The sequence below is a fragment of the Bidens hawaiensis genome, unplaced genomic scaffold (assembly GCF_021521415.1).
Source record: "Bidens hawaiensis isolate Kalapana, Puna unplaced genomic scaffold, B.hawaiensis_p1.1 tig00029296_1, whole genome shotgun sequence".
Lineage (NCBI taxonomy): Eukaryota > Viridiplantae > Streptophyta > Magnoliopsida > Asterales > Asteraceae > Bidens > Bidens hawaiensis.
Window position 1 is genome coordinate 114061 of NW_027494831.1, and position 22890 is coordinate 136950.

The 22890-nt window shown below is 34.5% G+C and overlaps 2 protein-coding genes and 1 pseudogene across 2 annotated transcripts; all 3 read left to right on the forward strand.

Moving 5' to 3' along the window:
- Positions 1-2584: 2584 nt before the first annotated feature.
- On the forward strand, positions 2585-4858 carry LOC143578562 (F-box/FBD/LRR-repeat protein At1g13570-like; annotated as a pseudogene).
- Positions 4859-12004: 7146 nt separating this feature from the next.
- Positions 12005-13751, forward strand: LOC143578565 (F-box/FBD/LRR-repeat protein At1g13570-like). Its single transcript, XM_077062105.1, has 3 exons — positions 12005-12799; positions 13171-13338; positions 13412-13751. Exons 1-3 carry the CDS (start codon positions 12041-12043, stop codon positions 13682-13684), a joined length of 1200 nt encoding a protein of 399 aa, XP_076918220.1. The 5' UTR covers positions 12005-12040; the 3' UTR covers positions 13685-13751.
- Positions 13752-15848: 2097 nt separating this feature from the next.
- Positions 15849-19195, forward strand: LOC143578560 (F-box/FBD/LRR-repeat protein At1g13570-like). The gene is made up of 4 exons (XM_077062103.1): positions 15849-15911; positions 16739-17507; positions 18102-18269; positions 18824-19195. The coding sequence occupies exons 2-4, from the start codon at positions 16764-16766 to the stop codon at positions 19091-19093; spliced, it is 1182 nt and encodes a 393-aa protein (XP_076918218.1). The 5' UTR covers positions 15849-15911; positions 16739-16763; the 3' UTR covers positions 19094-19195.
- Positions 19196-22890: the final 3695 nt, after the last annotated feature.

Here is a 22890-nt window from a genome sequence, read left to right on the forward strand (position 1 = left end):
TCTACGTGACACTTTAGTTAGCCATTCCTCATATAGCTTAATGCAATAGGAATTGATTGTCGGCCCTTCTAAATTAGGTCACGTCACCTTCATTAACAAGTGCATACGTGATACGTGATTACGTAACACTTTAGTTAAAGTTAGTTAAAGTCTCATTATCTACGTAACACTTTAGTTAGCCATTCCTCACTTCGCTTAATGCAATAGGAATTGATTGTCGGCCCTTCTAAATTAGGTCACGTCACCTTCATTAACAAGTGCATACCCCTTTTCTATAAAAAAAAAAAGGACTTTCTGAATTAGAGAAAAAAAAAGTTTGACAGAAATAAACAAAGGGACCCGAAGAATCAATTTAATAAAAGATTAAAATAACCAACAAAATAAAGATAAAAACATGAAAAGAGAATAAATAAATAAAAAGAAAGAAAGAACGTCAACTGCAGACGGTTTTAAATAAGAAATAAGTTTGAACACTGTAAATAATATATTTTGTAAATAAATTATTAGTTTTTAGATAAACGTGTATCAGGTTTTAATTTTTTAGGTGAAAGAAGTTTAAAGTGAGATATAATGAACATGTAAACAAATTTTTAGTATTATGAAAACTTGAATCGAACTAATGATACTATAATATTGACGGAATAAGAAAAATCTAAAAGGGTTTAAAAAATGTATACTTATATTTTATGTGTTTGTCAACATATTTGTATACATTTCATATATAATTATATATAAAATAAATTAAAAATAATTTGAGCGGAACCGAACTGAGCGGACCTTTGCTTGTTGCTTGGCTGGTTTACAAACCGAACCGAGCAGAGCGGCTCGTTAACAATCGAGCGAAAAAACAAGCGAGCATTTTCCGAGCGAGCGACAAGCGAGTTCGAGCCGCGAGCGGTTTGGACGGCCCATTAAACTAGTCATATAGTTTATTATTTCCATGGGTTGGGTTATAATAGGAAGTATAGTTTTTATAGGAAGGATAAGAAATAATCTTGGCCATTGATTTTGAATATGGAGGGTTGAGATTAGTTTAGAGGGAAATCAAGTGTGAACATAAAGGGAATGGTATAAAAGGAATAACACATTTGTTGACTTTCTCTCTCCACATGCAAGGCACATGCCAAATTCCCCCATTATTTTAAAACGTCCATAACTTTTTATTACTACGTTTTTATTGGAAAACAAATTCACCATAATAACGAGTCCATTTTTATCTTTAATATGAGTACCATATTGTAATATAAAAATTAAAAAAAAATTAGTGGGTTTTTCTATAAATTGTGTTTTACAAAATTGTGTTATACAATAGTATTTTTCATTGTGTTTTTTTTTCATTGTGTTTTTTACATTGTGTCATACAACTGTGTTTTTTATTGTGTTTTTATCATTGTGTTTTTTTGTAGTGTTTTTTTCCATTGTGTTCTTTACATTGTGTTTTTCATAGTGTTTTCCATTTTGTTTTTTCGGACTTTTCCGGCGAGGTGGTTGTGGTGGGTGACGGGTGTGGTGATGGTGGGCGGTGAAGTGGTGGTGGATGTAGGAGATGAGTGAAGATGTTAGTGGGTTTTATGTAAGTGGGTTTTTGAAATTAATGTAAGTGGGTTTTGAGATTAAAGTAAGTAGGTTTTGATATAAAAGTGTTAAGACAAAAATACCCTCCTTCCTAGTATTCTTAGGAAAATCAAACTTTTTATTTGAACCTAACCCTTATTTCCATATATGGTTCCGATTCATAGATTATTCCTGTACATCAATATATTTGTAAAAGGTTTTTCACTATCAATGGTAATATGTAATTTTAACTATTAATTTGTTTAATTTGTGTTTGCTCGTTGAGCCACGACCTAAGTCGAATTTTTTTTAAGCTGAGCTCGAGCTCGCTGTCACAGCTTGGAAAATAAAATTGAGCCGAGTCAAGCTGACTCGCGTTAAGTTCGAGTTGGGCTTAGCTTGGCTCGACTTATTTGCCAAAGAAAAGAAAAAAAAATGTAAATAATAGTAAAAAAGGGATTAAAAAGGAGAAATTGTATTTAATAGAAAAATGAAAATAATAAAGATAAATATATGAAAAAGGACCATAAATAGGGGGAGGTAAAAAGTAGACCCCTTTTTTTTAAATTACTTCCGCTGCCAAGTTGTAAACTTGTAATCAGTCGTCAAAGACGATTTGAATATGTTTTCCTCTTTTATACTTATGATAATTAGTGTTAACCTGCTTTATAACATATGTTTTGACCCATTGAAAAAAGCAAACATGAAAATTTGTTTAAATAATCCACACGTGTTTTCTGGCCCCGAAGGCTGTGTATAGTAATTTTTCGGTTAATAAAAGCTAAAGCTTCGTTTTTAACATGATCTAATTTGTTTTTCAAAAGAGGGTTGTGACGTAACTTGTTGCTCGCTTACTTGTCACTTTATTATTATGGCAATGAAATTGTTATCCAAAAGAAAATATATATGAAACTTAAGGTTTTTTTGACTTTTGAGGGTACGCTGATGCATGGTTTTACTTTTGTGAATGTAATGGATTTATACTCATCGGTTTAGGTTTATGATTAAAATATTTCATCTTCTTAGAATAATGGAGCTTATTCACGGGAGACATAAAGCACCCAAGTTTGCAACAGAAGATGATGTCATTAGCACCATGCCTGATAATGTGGTAACAAATATTCTGGATCGGTTGTCATTACAAGATGCGGTGAGAACGGGTATCTTGTCAAGCACCTGGAGGTTTAAGTGAACCACGCTTAGCCAACTCGTATTCAATGACAACTTCTTTAAATATTTATCGAAAACAAAAGCGAAAAATAATTACGTGGGAATTATAAGTAGGATTCTTCTTCATCTTAGAGGTGTCGTCACTAAGTTTGTCCTCTCCATAGACAACCGTGGTTACCCTGTGTTGGACGCTGAAGATGTTAATAACTGGATTTTGTTCTTGTCGAGAAAAGGAATTAAGGACCTCACTCTTATGAATACGGATGGAAATCAACTTGAGTTGTCCGCTCATCTTTTCTCTTGTTTTGAGTTGACACATTTGAAACTCCATAATTGTTATTTCAATCCTCCGCCTACTTTTCATGGTTTTCCAAATCTACTGAGCTTAGAGTTGCGTGCAGAATTTGGAGAAAACACTAAACTTGGGAAGTTTTTTACTCAGTGTCCTTTACTTGAGATTTTGACTCTGGATGATCTCTTTTTAATAGGTGTAAAATCATATGCGATTGCCGAAGTCGAAAATCTCAAAGCATTGTCTTTGCAATTATGTGATCTTAATGTGGAAATAAGAAGTTCCAATACGATCTTTGAGTTTTTGTGTCTCTTCCGAAACTTCAAGAGCTTGAGTTGGATTTTGAAGCCTGCACGGTAATTAATGCTAAGTTATGTCTTTGAAAATTTACAAAAATGTAGTCTTATTTTTTCATTAGCATGTTTGAGACTGAGTTTGAAAAGTACGTATTGGTTTTTTTAAAAAAGCCATTTTGAAAAGTCAGGATTTGAGGCTTTTGGATACCTACTTTTTAACCCTTTCAAAAACCTAAAATAAAAGAGATTTTTGTGATAGCCAAACACATTTTAACTTATTAGCTTTTTGACACCAATAAGCCAATAAGCATATTTCAAACTCAATCCCAAACATGTCCATAATCAATTAACTTTGTAAAAGCCTGTATATTTTGATTGCATTGTATATATTACAAGGATATATATAGAACTCAAACCTACACTCTAATCCATCTAATATAATATAGGTATATTGGTTTTTATTACTCCCAACTATTGTCTTTTGGTCACTGCCGGTTCCAACTAATGAATTAGTTACTGACGGTCCCAACTTTTAACGTATTTGTTCCTAATAGTCCACGAATAATAGAATCCCAACACCGTTAGTTTCAGGTCGTCGGAAAAACGTTTTTGGCCAGAAAAGTCAAATTTGTTGCCGGAAAACACTACCTGAACACCGCAATCACCATCAATTGACTCACCGCCAACCAACTGCCACCACTTGAGCACCATCAACCAATTCCGACGATAGTTCTAGGGTTTCGGCGACCTCAATAATTGGAGATTTTACTAGAAAAGATTCCTAAAGGTCCGATGCAAGGTTACCAAGATGTTTGGGACGAAAATGTTGAGTTTTCGGGCAAAAACGTTTTTCCGGCAACCTGAAACTAACGACGTTAAGATTCAGTTAGTCGCGGACCGTTATGAACAAATACGCTAAAAGTTGGGACCGTCAGCAGCCAATTCGTTAGTTGGGACCGGTAGTGACCAAAAGACGATAGTTGGGATTAATAAAAACCAATATACCTATGATCTATAATAAACTGTGTCTAATATAATCTAATAACATTCTTTTCTTGTAGTTGATAGAAGATGGCATTGAAAAGAGGATCCCTACCGCCTTTCCATGCCTCAAGGCTCTTAAGTTATCAAGAATATGTTTAGACAATGGTATAAAGTTATCATGTGCTTTCGAATTGATTAGGAGCTACCCGAATCTGCAGACTCTTGTAATCACAGCTTCTAACAGGGTATGTATCATACTGCTCGGCTTATAATTTAATATTTATAGCTTTGTATTTGAATACTGCTTACTAGTGATTCTTGAAGAATGTTGGCACGCCTCCACTAGTAGACTACAATCCAAACGGGCAGTTGCAGCTTCGAAGTGTGATGTTTGAATATTGGAAAGGTTCAGAGAATGATTTATGTTTGTTAAAGTTTTTACTTGTTTGTTCCCCATTCCTTAGAAAGATTGTCCCACTCGTCAAGTACGATTACGTTGGAAGAAAAGTTGAAGTTTGCTAGTAATCAAGCCTCCCCTGTGGTTGATATCGATCTATCCTAATTTTATTTGTATGAATTTATGGCCCGGCTGGCTTGACTTGAAGTAAGGTGACATTTTGTTTCTTACTTTGAACACGATATTTTGATAATTTTAACTCAAGTTGGTGTATGATATTAGAATACTTGGTCTTAATTCTGGTAGTTTTTTATGCACATCTAATAACAAGTTCAGTGGGTTATTTTCAAAACCTTCAAGAGCTTTATCTAAATTTCGTAAAGTGTAATAATGTAAGGCTACTTTGGGTCTTTGAAATTTACCTTACATCATACAACCACATAACCAATGTTTTCATAACGGATCGGACACTGAACCGGTCGGGTTACTGGTTCACCGGTTCAACCGGTCGAACCAGTCGGACCGGCCGAATTCAAAAATTATGAAAAAATGTTAAATGAAAAAATAAATAAAAATTCCATAATAAACCGGTTGAACCGGTACGGTTCGCCGGTCCGGTTTTACGGTCGGACCAGTGAACCGATTCGGACCGGCCGGTTTTTTGAGAAACGAGTGCAATATATCGAACCGGACCGGTCGGGTGACCGAATTCCGGTCCGACCTGTCGGACCGGCCAAACCAGTCCGGTTTTAAAAACATTGCATACAACTAACTATTCTTATAGTTTTATAGCGTAGAAGGTGCAAGAAAGTTTTGTATCACCTTTCGTTACCTCAAGACTTGCAATTACACATGATAGATTTGAGCAGTGGTAATATGTTATCATGTGTCATTGAAATGAATTTGTGGTCCCTTAAGATCGAAGTGAGCGAACTACGGAGTATAACTTTATATGTATCGCATATTCGCAAGTGTTGTTTTCTTTAAAGTCTAATACATACTTGCATGCCTTTGAATACTATTTGATCATGTGGGTATGAAGTGTGGTGTTTGAAATCTTTTATGGTAAAAATAATGAAATAAGATTGATATAGTATTTACTTGTTTATTCCCCTTTTTCTAGAGTGCATAACTATCTACACCAATATTGGCCAGTTGATGTTTGCTTAAAAGCAATGTAGAATTAGCTAGATTCTAGTCGGGCAGTAGGGCGGCGACCAACAATCAATCGGGATTAATTGAATTGGAATTTGTGTGCAACTTTTCAAATATCTATACATATACCATATTTTATATATAAAATTTTCATTTTTGACCAAATAACGATTGATCAACGACTAGTTGAAGGGGGAACCGATAGACGATTAATTGGCGCCTAGACGTGACTTTTACAATCATGCTTAAATTTTTTTGAAGTCGAACTTTATCTACTAAGTATTTTAAAGCTTTGTGGTATTTCCCTTAGTTGTTTTTTTTTCTTTTCGTACGGGCATGTGAATTTGGTTATTGTTATTATGTTTTTGGCACCAATGCTACTCTTAGCTTACTTATGTAATACACTTTCAAACATTTTACAAAGCACAGGTGTTAGTGTTCTCTCACTTTATTAATTTACAGTAATATTCTTGAACCCGGCAGGTTAGCCCATCAATATTACAATACATATCTACATGTTAAATAATATATAGTTGAACCAAAACAATCTTACTCGCACTTTTTAAGATGATTTTGCAATTATATGTGTGCTAGATTTGAGTTAATTGTAAATATGGTTCATTTGATGAACTCCAAACGCAGGCTGCAACCCTGCGGTGACATTTTTGCAATTATGGGCCCTTTGGTGGCACTTTTTTTCAGTTTTGGTTTTCCGTCAAATCCCCGTTAGTTTGTTCCGTTAAGCAGAGGGGCAAATCCGTCTATTTGTTCCATGTCCCTTCCCCACTGATATTTAACCCCCCCCCCCCCCGCGCGGCAAGCTTAGCAATTTACAACCCTAGCCACCATCTTCGCCGTCATCCCCCGTAACAACCATCTTCTTCATCATTTCCCGTTGATCACCATCAGCAACACAATGGCATGGATACTCGAGTTGTTTGTGGATAACGCCGCTCTCTCAGGTGACTGTCATTTTCATAATTGTTGGTTGATTCTTGATTTAGAAGTTGTTAATTGAATAACCCGAGTATTAATCGTAGCTAAATCAGTTTCGTTTATCATTTTGTAGCGGCGATGTGGGTTGATGCCTCCTGGACCAAATTCAAGGTGGATGTGGTTGTTTTGATCAAGCCATACCCAAACTAGATCTACACCATCCACTTTGCTACGAGAGGCCTTGATCAGTTAGAATAGCTGCTCTTAATTAGTTTCAAGTTGCATTAAGTATTATGAATAACTAGGTATTTGTATATATGTATTATAAAAACTTAATAACTACTAATTAGATGTTTGTATTATGTTAACTAGTATTTTAGAAACCTATGAACTAGTAATTGTGTAAATATATGCTTTTGGTATAAATATTAAGCTACTTTATGATGTATATATAAGTGCAATGGTTTGAATGGCAATGTAGTATGTATGTATGTATGTATGTATGTATGTATGTATGTAGGTCAATGGTTAATGGTTATGAGTCTAAATGATATGTTTGCTTTTTGTAGTATAAAACACTTAGTTATATATACACCAAATCTAACGCACAAGGTTACTTCTTACACTTTTAGACACACTTCACTTCTTATTATAGCCCCACCCTGCATAGATATATACACATATACATCTGTGTATGCATATATATAGGAGGAATTGGCTTATCTGTGCATATATATGTGTGCATATTTATCTATGCATATGTGTGTATATTTATGTATGTATCTATGTATTGTATGGATTTGAATGTATGCAAAGTCACAGGTGACCTTAGAAAGTCAAACTGTGTGTAGTGTGTATTGTATGGATTTATATGTATAGTATGTGTGCATCTTGTGGTTCAATAGGTTTAGTTGTGTAAAGTCAAACTTTGACTTAGTAAAGTCAAACTATGTAAATATTTGATTTCACGTCAATTGGTTAATTTTATTCAAATAATCAGTTTCGATAGTAAAGATTATGATTACTTATGTTTAGTAGATTGTAATAAGTAGCTTACATTAAAGGTCAACGGGTCAAAGATAGTCAACCCTAAAAAGTCAACTCTCGGTTAGTTAAAACTAAGGATGAGCTCGGTACCGGTACCGAAAATCCCGACCCTGAAAATCGCAAATTTTTGGTACCGGTACCGAAATGTTCGGTTCGGTACCGATATTTAAGGTAAAATTTAGGAAATACCAGTCCCGAAAACTGAAAGCCTTGGTACCGATTCGGTACCGACGGTACCAAATCAGTACCGGTTCGGTACCATACCAATTTTTGCTCATCCCTAGTTAAAACAGTTGGAGGGAAAATATGTTTACAAACTGAGGGTCCAAATTGTATGTATTTAAAACCACAAGGTTACAAATTGCAAGAGTAGAACGGTCTTTTCGTAGAAAACCAAACGTTGGGTTCGCAACGGGGTTTAAAACTGAAAGAAAAAAGATGCTACCATAGGGCCTGTAACTACAAAAATGTCACCACGGGATTGCAACCTGCTTTTGGAGTTCCACCACTTGAATCATATTTTCAATTAACTCGCTAGATTTATATTAAGTTTGGTAAAAACAGTGATTTAGTTTGATTTATTTATTTGCATTTTTTTTATTTTATTTACCTTATCTGAATAAACTCGAATCCAAATAAATTAGTCAAACCGATTTTTCAAAGTTTAAATTCGACTACGACACTCAAATATTCGAATTCAAATATCTGACTCAATTAAACTGAAACTGAAACTTGACTTATGCGACTTGTTACCCTTATTTACGAGTTGTCATCTCTTTAGAAAATATTTATTTTCCTTTCTTCTTTTAAATAAAGCACCGCACACCCGGATCGCTCTAACAAATGCATTTTAATAAAAATAGAATAAAACTATTAATATTAGAAAAGAGACTTATTTATGGTATAGTGGTAGGAGGCTTGGTTTCTCGACCACAGTTCAATCTGCATTTGCATCATTTTTGGTGGGTTATGACAATGAATAATTTGAGCTAGACTTGCAAGGCTGTCAGTTTGAATCCCGAGCTCGTCCGGGTTTTCGTCCCACCGTGTGTCACGCCAGAGAATTTGCTCTTGTAGTAGCACAACGACTTTCAATTGGTAACCGACGGCATGTTTTTCCGGGGGAACGCCCAAGAAGCTAGCGTAAACCCGATTAACACAACATAGTTTGTTGGTAACTGTAGAAACCTAACACCACACACTCCGTTCGAAAATAAAAACAAAAACAATGGATATTCGATTTTAATAATCCAAACTTGGTCTATTGGCCGATATTAATCCCAACTTAAGAAATTCTCTACATTAATCCCAGCTTTCACTTTATTTGCCTCCACCGAGCCTTTTCTTAACGGGAACTAACCCGGTTAGTTTTAGAGCAAAATATGTCATTTCTCCAAGTTGAGGGAGGAAAATGAAAAATATAGTTTAACTTAAAACTCACCACCACGGTCGTCGCCGCCACCACGACCACTACTGCCGCTGCCACCCGCCACCACTAACGACATCGCCGCCGCCATCACAGTGATCACCGCTGCCGACATCACCACCATGCCGCCACCAACGCTGTCACCGCAACCACCACCACCACCTCGGTTTGAAAATGGGATATTGGATTTTAATAATTCAAATATTGGTATTTTGGTCAGCAAAAATAATTATATAAATTTTCAAACATGCGGAGGTGGTGGCGGTGTCGGCGGCCGCGGCGACGACAGTGGTGGTGAGTTTTTAAGTTAAATTACATTTTTTATTTGTCTCCCTAAACTTGGAAAAATGACATATTTTGCTCTAAAACTAACCAGATTAGTTCTAGTTAAGAAAATGCTCGGTGGAGACCAAGGTAGCATTTGGTATGTAGGAATGGGATGTGGAATGGAATGGACCTTTACGAAGAAATGAAGAAAAGTGTGTTTGGTTGGCTAAAGGAATGGAATCACCCATTACCTTGTCTATGCCATTCTCTCTAAAACATCCCATATTCATTCCATCCACCCCTCTTGTTTTTTTTTCGTTCCATCATCTCTTTCACCCTACTTTTTTCCACCACCCTCCCACTATTACCATTGATCACCATCACCACCGTCACCCACCACCAACGCCACCTCCACCACCGCCTCCCACCACCAGCCCCACCCCCCGCCACCGCCGACCACCGGTGTCGCCTCCGACCACTGTCATTGTCGCCGACTACCGCCGACACATTAACCATCCACAACCACCACTGCCAACCACCATCACCGCAACCTACCCACCACCTCCACTACCACCACCGCTAATACCCACCACCGCCCCTGCCGTTATCGCCACACCACCTGCCACCGCCAACCACCATCACCAATCGCCTCCCACTCTCGCCATCGCCGCCCACCATCACTACCACCACCACCGCTTATCTCCATTTTATTTTATTCCATCTTTTTTTTCCTAACTAACAACATTGGTTAATTATTCATTTCATTTTTAATTTTCTAGATGGTAACCAAACAAGACAATGAAATGGTAATGATCTATTCCATTCCCTCATTCATTCAATCATCATTTTATTACCCCATATCAAACAGATCCCAATAGATGAAAGTTGGGATTAATGTGGGGGAATTTTTAAGTTAGGGGGTGTTTGGGATTTCTTATTTTACCTCCTTATAACTTTTTATTACCTCCTCATAAGTTACAACATTGTAGCTTATGAAACTTTTACTCTCACAATACAAGCAATCACAGACTCCTTGTTACTTTTCAAAAAGTTAATAAATTATAAGTAGGTAAAAATAAACAATCCCAAACACAATATCAAAGTTTTGATTAATCCCCCAAAACAAACAAAAGATGGGAGAAGATAAAACAGGTGGGTGTGTTACTGAAGGCATCATCTCTAATTATACGCCGGAAATATAAAGAGGAGTCAAATTCAAACTCATAGGAGACGACGGAATCTGCTTTCGTTATTTCTTTCTTTCATTCATTCATTCAAAGGTTTGTAAATCTGGTGTTGATAAAAATTGGGGAAATTATGCAAAGCTTTCTAGGGTTTGTAATATTTAATGTTACTGCAATTTTAAATTCACTTGCTGATTCTAATGTGTGCCATTTTTTAGCTTAAAATATCAACATGGCCGGCTTAACGTACTAAAACTAAATAAAATGTTGAGTCCTTTTTATTTATTTTCTTTATGCGTGTATCGCTAGAGTATACAAGAATTATATAGTATGGATCACCGGCGAAGCTTAGTTAGGGCCGGGGGAGCCCCCCCCCCCCCCCTTTTTCGCGTATTAGTGTAAATTTACCCATTTTCGCCCGAATTTTTTTATGCATAATGTAAATTTAGGCGTTTTCGGCCGAAAATTTGAGTCCGCCCCCCCATCGTCTGTGAATTTTTGTATATATTTTGAGTCCGGCCTCCCCGGTGTCTTAGTCCAAGCTTCGCCACTGGTATGGATGATATCCATTGATAATGGATATGCAACAATTCTCCTTAGCTTGTGGCCCATCAATAAGTTACTAATTTTAAAAGAACTCTACTTTCAAAATCTCATAATACATAACTCCTATTTAAAATGGAGGCCTTGTAAAACTAGAGGCCTAAAGCCATGACTTTATTTAGCTTACCCACAAGACGGCCCTAAATATCAATATTCAACTACTTTTAGTTATGCTCATTGCTCAGTGTGTATCTACAACATATATTTATTTGTAAACGGACCGAACAAACATTAACGGGACATGTTCGTGTTCGTTCATTTAACTTTAATCGAACATGAACACGAACACTAATACGTAACTGAACAAATTCTTGTGTTCATGTTCATTTGTTAAGAAAACGAGCATGTTTATGTTCGTTCGTTTAGAACCTAAACGAACATTTTACGAACGTAAGAAGAAACATAATAGTTTAAACGTAAACGAAAGCAAATAAATATAATTGACCAAACATAACCAGGTATGTATAAATATTACTACTTAATTGGACCAAAAAAATCAATTTAATATAAAAATAAAAATAAAAATAAAGTAAAGATGCACTCACGCATCAGAGATTATGTCTGTGGTCTTGGAGCTGTCTTATTATTATTATTGTTATTATTATTATTATTACATTGAATTTTAAATCTCTTCTACACTTATGTAGCGTCGGTTTTGGTTGATTATGATAGGTTTTATTCAATCGATTGTGCTTTTGATTAATATATGCATGTCTTCTTGGTAGACAAATGGAACTGGTTCACCGGAAACGTAAAGAATCCAAGTTTGCACCACAAGATTTCATTAGCAACATGCCAGACAACGTGGTAACAAATATCCTGGATCGATTGCCAATACAAGATGCGGTGAGGACTGGTATCTTGGCGAGAAAGTGGAGGTTTAAGTGGAATATGGTTAGCCAACTCGTATTGAATGACGACTTCTGTGAGTTTTTATCAAAAACAAAAGGCAATATAAATAAATATTGGATCATTATAAATAGTCTTCTGTTTCATCTTAATGGTGCCATAACAAAGTTTGTCCTCCGCGGCAAATTGGATGATGGAAATATTAGTCTATGGATTTTATTCTTGTCAAGAAAAGGAATTAAGGACCTCTCTCTAGTGCATGATGGTATAACACCGTTCAAGTTGCCTACCCATCTTTTCTCTTGTTTAGAGTTGAAACATTTGAAACTTGCTAACTGTTGTTTCAATCCTCCACCTACTTTTCGTGGCTTTCCAAACCTATTGAGCTTTGAGTTTAGTGGAGAATCTCGTGAACTTGGGGAGTTTATTATTCAGTGTCCCTTACTCGAGATTTTGAAACTGTTATCTTCAGGCAACGTTAAACTAGTTGAGATTGCAGAACTTAAAAAGCTCAAACTGTTATATTTGCAATTGTGTAATCTTTACACTACGACAATCATAAGTTCCTACAATATCTTTGATCTTCTGGGTTCTCTTCCAAAACTTCAAGAGCTTCGTTTGGATTTCACAGACTACAAGGTAATCAGTGTTAAGTTGTGTCTTTGAAGTTTATTTTATAGAAACATAGTCTTTATATATATAAGGTTAGTATCATTTAAGAACTCTTAATTTGTATGAGAACTTTAAGAACCCATCTACACCATTGAATTTCTAATCAAGGGCTAGAACTGCAGTTTTCGTCCCTGTGGTTTCATTTCACTTGCAATTACAACCGACCTCACTAACCCTGTTAAGTCTGATCGTTAAACCCATCAGCGTGCCCCTCACGCGAGGGGCAATTATTGGACTAAAACGCAGATTCGGACAAACCACGGAGACGAAAACCGCAGATTATTCTATATATATATATATATATATATATATATATATATAATTCTACTTTTGTATAGTTGACTGAATGTGGTGCCAAAAAGAAGTGCTCCACCGCGTTTCCCTCCCTCAATGCTCTTCGATTATCAAGAATAGATTTAGGTGATGGTATGAACTTATCATGTGCATTGGAATTGATTAAGAGCTCCCCGAATCTGCACACCCTCGGAATATTAGCAATTCAAAGCGTAAGTACCGATCGTACTATAATCTCATACTTACATAGTTTTACACTTGTACACTAGTTGGTTATTGTTGCAGGATGCTGACCCAATTCCAATACCAGAGGTGGAATACAAGACAACGACGCTTCGGAGTGTGCTCTTTACATGTTTTGCAGGTACAGAGAATGAGGTGTACTTGATAAAGTACTTACTTGCGTGTTCTCCTTCCTTAAAAAGGTTTTATATTTGTCCCCGCGATCATTTACCGCCCACTGAACGGTTGATGTTTACCACAAAGCTATTGAAGCTCCCTCGAGCCTCCACTGTTGCTGAAATCTATTTTGACTATCCGTTGTCTAGATTGAAATAAAGTGACGTCTGGTACTTGAAACTTTAAAACTGTTGTTTTCATGTGGCATCTAGATTAATATCAGTACATTTGTCTGATACTTGTTTGTTTTGTATCATCTATAAATGTATACATTATATGCAAAGAACAACCACCATATCGCCACTAAATCCCAAAAATAGCGAGCTATTGATAGGAATGGGGGTGCAGGCGAGCCAATCTCGACTAGACTCAGCTTGTTTTGACTTGCGAGAGCTCGAGCTCGAGATTAGCTCGTGAGTTGTCTTTTCAAGCTTGGGCTTGACTCGTTTTATTATTATTTTTTTAAATTGTTTATTTACATTTATAATTTATATAATTCGAGAAACCTCAAATGAGCCTAAGTAGGAATCTAAACTAGAAAAGAAAATACGCAATAACCGATCAATAATATCACATGACTCTGATTGTTTTAACACTTTTGTATATTTGCAAATTCAATAGTTTTTAATGATTGTTGTAACGAGGTTAGCACACGATTACTTAAAAGATATGACGGTTTTGAGTCTATGACTCATTCTTTGACTTTGATGCATCAAAGTTACTATGATTAGCTAAATTGTATTCATGTGATTTTGATAATGTGAGAGAGATTACGCTTGATATAGACTTGCAATGTACCATTGTAACGCGCAATATATAAACTTGCTTTTGCAAATTTGATGGTATCGCCGAGCTTGCTATAGTGAAGGTTGAGACACTGAACAAATATATACGAGAGGTACTTTTCGATACTATAGTAGCTTATAAAAGGCATGTCTACCGAATTGAATAAACACTTGTATAATTTGTGTTACAGAAAAAGTTAAATTTACTGCTCCTGATAAATATAGAATGGTGTATTGATTTTTATTAATCCAAAATATCATTTTTTGGTCCCACATTCTATCATATTTGTTTCCAATTATCCGCGGCTAATAGAATTATAATGCCGTTAGTGCAGGTCGCCGGAAAAACGTTGTTGGCCAGAGTACTCGACATTTCCGTCTCAAACATTTTTGTAACCTTGGATCAAACCTTTAGGAGCCTTTTCTATTAAAGTGGTGGTGAGTGAGTAAGTTGGTGGTGGCGGTTTTAAGGTGGTGCTCAGGTTGAGTTTTTCGGCAAAAAAAATGTGGTTTTCCAGCCAAAAGCGTTTTTACGATGATTTGCAAGTAACGACGCTAGGATTCTGTTAGGCGTGGACCGTTTGAAACAAATACATTAAAAATGAGATCATCAGCAGTCAATTCGTTAGTTAAGACCATAATCAAAATATGATTAGTTGGGATTAATGAAAATTAATATAGCTATATAATTCTTATCATTTCCAAAAAAGGTGAAAACAATGGATATGGCTAAAACGTAATTTGTGCTATCATTACAATATTTAGTAATGTATGACTTTCAAATTATACTAATCACTTTATGTTATATTATCGATGTTTGTTGTTCTATTTGATCCTACCCGTTCGATATGACCATGCAATATTCAGAAATAACATATTATGTCTATTTAAATAAACCACACTCCTAATTCGTAAGCACCTATGTAAGGGGCCGGGGTGTTTTGAGGAAAAAATGACAAAACTGCCCCTCACATGAAGGATACGCTGATGAGTTTAACAGCCGGACTTAACGGGTTTAGTGAATTCGGGTTTAATTGCAAGTGAAATGAAACCACATGAACGAAAATCGCAAATTTGAAACTATTGGACTAAAATCGTAGATTTGGACAAACCACATGGACAAAAAACGCAGTTCACTCTTATTTTTATTATCTCAAGTGTTTAACTTTATATTTGATTAAGATTTATTATGTCTAATGTTTTGGATTAAGAATGTTGCTATTTTTTTTCTTGAACAGTAATGTTCGTTTACAACTTTACGTTCGTGAAGTTCAATTCTTAACGAACGAACACGAACAAGATTTCCCTGTTCAGCTACCTTCATGAACAAGTGTAATGCTAAACAAACGAACATAAACAACGCTTCGTTCGGTTCATTTACAGAATTGCAGCCCTAGTGGTATGTTTTCTTTTTAACGGTATTCCTAAACGAGTCAAACCTAAAATGTTAAAATCAAGTATAGACAGCTGGCAACCCGATACGAGGTTAAAAAAAGGTTTATCATTATGTCAAAAAATTGGTAATTTGTTATGCAAAAGAAATCCGTCGTCCTCGTCGTCTCCGTGTGCCAAATTCACCGTTGATGATCCATCTTTAACCGGTAACTCGTCGTTGTCTTTATCATTAATTTATTATTATTAATTAACGATATACGCATCCATCCATAGGGTTTTACCATTTTGTTATTCAGGGTTTCATATAAACCATTGATTATTGATTGCTAGATCAGATTAAATCGCTAATACCCACTATTTTCAAAGGATTAATGCTTGTTCTGATTCCAATTTATCCCCAATTGCTTTTCATTTCAACATTTCTTATGATTTTCGATGCTGTTACGATCCAACCGTGGGGTTTGTGTGGTTCGGTTCGGTGCGGTTTGGAGCTAAAACGGAACCGAAAACCAAAGTTTCGGTTTTTTGTTTTTTTCATATTCGTTCGGTTTCAGTTTCTACGGTTTTGGGTTTTCGGGTTCAATTTGGTTTTGCAAATCGGGCTAGTAATTTACTTGACGGATGATATTTTAAAATTGGGCCTAATATTTTTGTTAAAGAATTAATAATTAGTAGAATATTGTACATTTTAGCCTAGAATATTAAGAATTAATATAAAGAGTATTACCTTTAAAATGATTTTAATCTCATCCAAATCGACAAAACATAACCGATCAACGATAAAAGTAAAACAAATATCTAAGTTGATATATAAACATAAACAATTCAACGAAAAAGTAATTCACCAAATTGGTTTTTTCGATTCGGTTAGTTTTTTCACAAAAGGCGAGCCAAAACCGATATTTCAGTTTTTACTACAAATCAAATGCAAACCGGCGGCTTCTAATTCGGTTTGGTTTCTGCGGTTTCGAGTTGGTGTTTTCGGTTACGTGCACACCCTAGTGTGATCACTTTTCTCTATGATTCGGTGCAGTTTATGTTTAATATTTGTCTGACTAATGGCATCCGAGCTCGCACCAGAAGATTTTATTAGCAACATGCCAGATAATGTGATAACCAATATTCTGCATCGGCTGCCATTACTAGATGCAGTCAGGACCGCTATCTTGTCGAGAAACTGGAGGTTTAAATGGACTAAGCTTAGCGAGCTCCTATTTGATGATATCTTCTTTTCATATTTGTTAGAAACAAAAGATGAAAATACTTTTGGGATGATTGTAAGTAGAATTCTTCTTCATATCAGCGGCGCTGTAACAAAGTCGGTCCTCATCCTCAGCGTCTTGGACGTTGAAAGTATTCATCACTTGATTTTGTTCTTGTCCAAAAACGGAATTAAGGACCTCACTCTTACAAGTTGGACTATGCCACAACTGAAGTTGCCTACCCATCTTTTCTCGTGTTTAGAGTTGAAACGCTTGAATGTTTGTGGCTGTCGTTTCAATCCTCCACCTGATTTTCGTGGCTTTCCAAACCTATTGAGCTTAGAGTTACGTGCCGTACAATTTGGAGACTGTGACCTTGGGGAGTTTCTTACTCGGTGTCCCTTACTTGAGGATTTGAACCTTGGTTATCTTTCCTATACAGGCAGCGTGAAACTAGTTGAGATTGCGAAACTTAAAAATCTCAAAATATTATTTTTGTCAGTGTCTCATCTTGAGACTGCAACGACCTGCAACGTCTTTGAGCTTGTGGTTCATCTTCCAAAACTTCAAGAGCTCGGTTTGGATTTTCAAGACTGCAGGGTGAGTCAGGTTGTGTCTTTGAAGTTTACTTTACAGATACATATATAGTCTCTAGGGGTGCAAACAAGCCGAGCCGAGCCTGAGCTTGGGTGCTCGACTAGGCTCGAGCTCGGCTCGTTTAACTTACACAGAGCTCGAGCTCGAGCTCGGCCTCGGCTTGTTTTGAGCTCTATTTTCAAAGCTCGAGCTCCATGAGTAATTTTTCAAGCTCGAGCTCGAGCTCGGCTCGTGATTAATTTTTCAAGCTCGAGCTCGGCTCGTGAGTAAATTTTCAAGCTCGAGCTCGGCTCAGGCTCGACTCGTTTACTATTTATCAACTATTTTTTTCTATAATTATAATTATTTTTATATATTTTTTCTATTATAATTTAATGCATAAAATAATATATATTTTTAGTTATATTTATTTATTTTTTCATAATATTATGTATATTAATTAATAATTATTAAATATACATTTAAAAAATTATATAAATGACAGGCTTGTTTACACCATTAGTCTCCTTTTTTCATAAGTAATAATATTTACTGCATATTCATTATATTGGAACAAAAGTACAAAACTTTATAACTTTTCTTTCCACTTTTGTATAGCTGACAGAAGGTGGTGTTAAAAAGAAGTTACTGACTGCCTCTCCCTCCCTCAAGGCTCTTAAGTTTACAAGCCTAGATTTTGGCAACGGTATTGTGTTATCATTTGCTTTAGAAGTGATCAGACTCTTCCCAAATCTGCAGACCCTTGAAATGACAGCAATTCTGCAGGTATGTATTGATCACACTACTTGTCATATAATCACGTATATGATATATGTGTAGTTTTGCATTTAAATTAGGGGTGCAAACGAGCCGAGCCCGAGCTCGACTAGGCTCAAGCTTGGCTCGTTTAATAACGTATACAGAGCTCGAGCTCGGCTTGTTTCGAGCTCTATTTTCAAAGATCGAGCTTGGCTCATGAGCAAATTTTGAAGCTCGAGCTCGGCTCGGGCTCGGCTTGTTTACTATTTATCAATTATTTTTTATATAATTATAATTATTTTTATATATTTTTTGTTATAACTTTATGTCTAAAATAATATATATATATATATATTATTTAGTTATTTTTATTTATTTCTTTATAACATTATATATATTAATTAATAATTATTATATTTATTAAAAAAATTATATAAATGACAGGCTCGTTTAGGCTCACGAGCCGGCTCGAGCTCGATAAGTGAAGCTCGGGATTGGGCTCGATCGAGATTTTTAACGAGCCGATCTCGAGTAGCTCGGCTCGTTTGCACCCCTAATTTAAATACTAGTTATTCTTGCAGGTTCCCGACCCGTTTCCAATTACGATTCCAATTCCAGTTCTGGAGGCGGAGTATAACATGGCGGAGCTTCGAAGTGTGGTGTTCAATTATTTTAAAGGTTCAGAGAATGAAGTGTATATGATAAAGTATTTCCTTGCGTGTTCTCCTTCCCTGAAAAAGATTGATATTCAGCGCAATTGGTGTCTACCGCCCGGTGAGCAGTTGATATTTGCTAAGAAGTTGTTGAAGCTTCATCGAGCTTCCCCGGTAGCTGAAATCAGTTTCAAGTAATTTTGGTTGTTTTGAACTCCTATATTATGGCCCCATTGTATGATTTGATCTTGAAAACGGGATGCGTTCTCTTAAATTTGACTCGTCTTGTTTAGACCTGGCGATTAAAAATGGTTTAGTGCGTGGTTATATAAATATGGTTATTTTAAGAATAATTGTATGACAATTAACCAAAACCTCATGTGGATGCATTTTGGCTCGTAGTTTGGTCAGTCAAACGTATAGTTTTTAGTACGTTTTGGTGATTGCGTGTTTGTTTTGCACTGTTTTATAATAGTGTGCATTGTAATTTTTACAAAACAATGTTTTGTTTTTACAGTGTTTAAAGTTTAAACACTAGTTAAGAATCCAAAAGGATTTATTTAACCTAAATTACATGTTATGCGCGTCTCTCGTCCTTAGTGTCTGATGAAAAGTTTTTGTTCGCTTGAATGTTATTGAAGCTCCCTTGAGCCTCCCCGGTTGTTGATATCATGTATACGAGTTTTACTAATTTTGAACTTTTTTTTTCTTTTTCTTGCATACTTGTATTTATATGAATTTATGGCCATGTTGTGTAATATGCTTTGAATAGGATAGATAGATTATGAAGCTGTGTTTGCTAGTCTAGTACAAATTATGAAATGGAGGTGGCATTTGGTGATGGTACCTGCTGAAAATGTCCTGCAAATTGTCAATACTTGGTTGGATGTAAAAGGCATATTTGATAGTTTGATAGTGCTGGAGTCTAGTGGGCTGTTAATTGTAGTTTATAAAAGTAACTAGCTTTTAAACTCATGTATTACACGAGATTCGTCAATATGTAAATTAATACAATGCATTATTAAAAACAAATAATTTGTTTAAAAAATTTAAAGATAAAACAAAGAACATAATTATATTAAAAATACTTCTTTGTATAAAACATTTGACATGGTATTGATAACTTCGATTAGAGACTGCTCGCCACTCTGCCTAAACAAATTTTGACTCGAACCGTTTTGACCAAAACCAAAAAGTTGCCAGTTTCAGCCCGAACCAAATTCATTTTTTAAGTTGGTCCCACTTGATGTTTTACTCAAGATTTCATAATTATCCAAATTATCCTATCACCCATTGACTACACTGATAAGTGTAACAAAATTGGTTTAATAGTAATGTCATAAAGTCAATGATAATGGATGTCCACAGATCATTCCTTAACAACATTGATACGTGTAACAAAATTGTTAAGTTTATGAATAATCATGTAATCCCACAAAGAGTTGTTTGTAAACTATGGAATATAAACTATAAGCAGACTCTCTTCCAACTGAATAATCTTGTAACCTCAAATAATGTTTTACATATTGTAAGATTATAAATATTTTATTAATATTGTGTTTATTCAACGAAATTTGAAGTACACACATATTTAAATATCTATTAAAACATAGGTCACTAATTATCATATGATAACGGTTGATAAATCATTATTTAATTAATTTAATACTTCAATATTTGATTTTAAACTTATTATAGATATATTCAATAGTTTATATGTTTTTTTTTAAATTATAGTTAAACTTTTTAGATCTAATAGTAAAATTAGTTACAACAAATTGGTTATATCACATTAAACTCATGGATAGCATAGATTAAGGAGAGTAAATATTAGAAAATATGAGAGAATATGATTGGATGTGGTTATAATATATCATCCTCATTATTTTTGTTTATTAGTATCGGTAGATATTCAATTGTTTATATGTTTTTTTTAAATCACGGTTAAACTTTTTAGATTTAATAGTAACATTAGATGTAATGGGTTAGTAGAAATTAGTGTGATTTAAATAACATTAAATACATTTTTTTTTTCATATGGGTTACAACAAATTGATTATACCATATTAAACTCATAACTCATAAATAGCATGGATTAAAGAAACTAAAGATTAGAAAATAGAAGAGAATATGATTGAATGTGGTTATGACGCATCATCTTCATTATTTTTATTTATTAGTATAGGTAGATAGGTAGATATTAAATAGTTTATATGTTTTTTTTAAATCATGGTTAACTTTTTAGATCTAATAGTAAAATTGATGTAATGGGTTAGTAGAAGTTAGTGTGATTTAAATTACATTAAATTCATATTATTTTCATATGGGTTACAGCAAATTGGTTATACCACATTAAACTAATAACCCATTGATAGCATGGATTAAGGAGAATAAAGATTAGAAAATAGGAGAGAATATGATTGAATGTGGTTATGACACATCATCCTCGTTGTTTTTGTTTATTAGGATAGGTAGATAGATATTCAATTGTTTATATGTTTTTTAAAATCATGATTAAAGTTTTTAGATCTAATAGTAAAATTAGATGTAATGGATTAGTAGAAGTTAAGGTGATTTAAATTACATTAAATACATATTTTTTTTCATATGGGTTACAACAAATTGGTTATACCACATTAAACTCATAACCCATAGATAACATGGTTTAAGGATAGTAAAGATTCTAAAATAGGAGAGGATATGATTGAATGTGGTTATGATGCATCATCCTCATTATTTTTTATTTATTAGGATAGGTAGATATTAAATAGTTTATATGTTTTTTTTAAATCATGGTTAAACTTTTCGGATCGAATAGTAAAATTAGATGTAATGGGTTAGTAGAAGTTAGTGTGATTTAAATTACATTAAATTCATATATTTTTTTCATATGGGTTACAGCAAATTGGTTATACCACATTAAACTCATAACCCATGGATAGCATGGATTAAAGAGAATAAAGACTAGAAAATATGAGAGAATATGATTGAATGCGGTTATTACACATCATCCTCATTATTTTTGTTTATTAGTATAGGTAGATATTCAATAGTATATATTTTTTTTCAATCATGGTTAAACTTTTTAGATCAAATAGTAAAATTAGATGTAATGGGTTTGTAGAAGTTAGTGTGATTTAAATTACATTCAATACATATTTTTTTCATATGGGTTACAACAAATTGGTTATATCACATTAAACTCATAACCCATGGATTAAGGTGAGTAAATATTAGAAAATAGGAGAGAATACGATTGAATGTGGTTATGACACACCATCCTCATTATTTTTGTTTATTAGTGTATGTAGATGTAGATATGTAGATATAAAGCTATATAATCGCTTGATAATATAAAAAAAGTGGGGTTACAAATTTCCAATACTTAAAGTAAACAAACTTAATAATAAACTTTAATAATAATGCAATTAACGAGTTTAGAATTTGAATGGGGTATTAACAAAAATAGTTTGATTGAGAGAAAAAATAGGCTAAAATTGGGGGAAAAAATCATTTGATTTCTCCTAATACACTTCATAAGATCTTTTGTTTTCCAAACTTAATATTAACGAGTGGGTTACCAGGTTGCCAAGTAAGTATGGTCAATTATTCTGTTAAATCATTTTGATTTAGTGAAAGATATACTAGAATATCCAAGCTAACAAAAAAGGAATAAAGAGGAATGCCAACCAATACAAGCTATCTTGCTTTTCGTGTTGGATGATTTAGAAGTCAAGGAATAACATTATTTTTTATAATCATCTATTTTCGATGCTCAAAGTGCTGATTGATATCAAATCGACCTCATACTTAGACCATGTTTATTAGAGGAACTTTCACTAAAAAAAAGTTTGCCATGCCATTGCAACGTACGTGGAGTCGTGGCGGACATTCACTAACTTTTTCATAAAAAAATGCTTGATGGTTTAACTAACGTTACAGTTATTATTTATTTTATATAAAAATAAATGGTTGAATGTGATTGATTAGAAAAA

What these genes read in the sequence shown, in the direction of transcription:
- LOC143578565 (XM_077062105.1), top strand. Translation starts at nt 12,041, where the DNA reads ATGGAACTGGTTCACCGGAAACGTAAAGAATCCAAGTTTGCACCACAA. An exon ending in TGGATTTCACAGACTACAAG is followed by an intron (nt 12,800 to 13,170) that starts GTAATCAGTGTT and finishes ACTTTTGTATAG; the next exon opens with TTGACTGAATGTGGTGCCAA. An exon ending in GAATATTAGCAATTCAAAGC is followed by an intron (nt 13,339 to 13,411) that starts GTAAGTACCGAT and finishes TTATTGTTGCAG; the next exon opens with GATGCTGACCCAATTCCAAT.
- LOC143578560 (XM_077062103.1), top strand. Translation starts at nt 16,764, where the DNA reads ATGGCATCCGAGCTCGCACCAGAAGATTTTATTAGCAACATGCCAGAT. An exon ending in TGGATTTTCAAGACTGCAGG is followed by an intron (nt 17,508 to 18,101) that starts GTGAGTCAGGTT and finishes ACTTTTGTATAG; the next exon opens with CTGACAGAAGGTGGTGTTAA. An exon ending in AAATGACAGCAATTCTGCAG is followed by an intron (nt 18,270 to 18,823) that starts GTATGTATTGAT and finishes TTATTCTTGCAG; the next exon opens with GTTCCCGACCCGTTTCCAAT.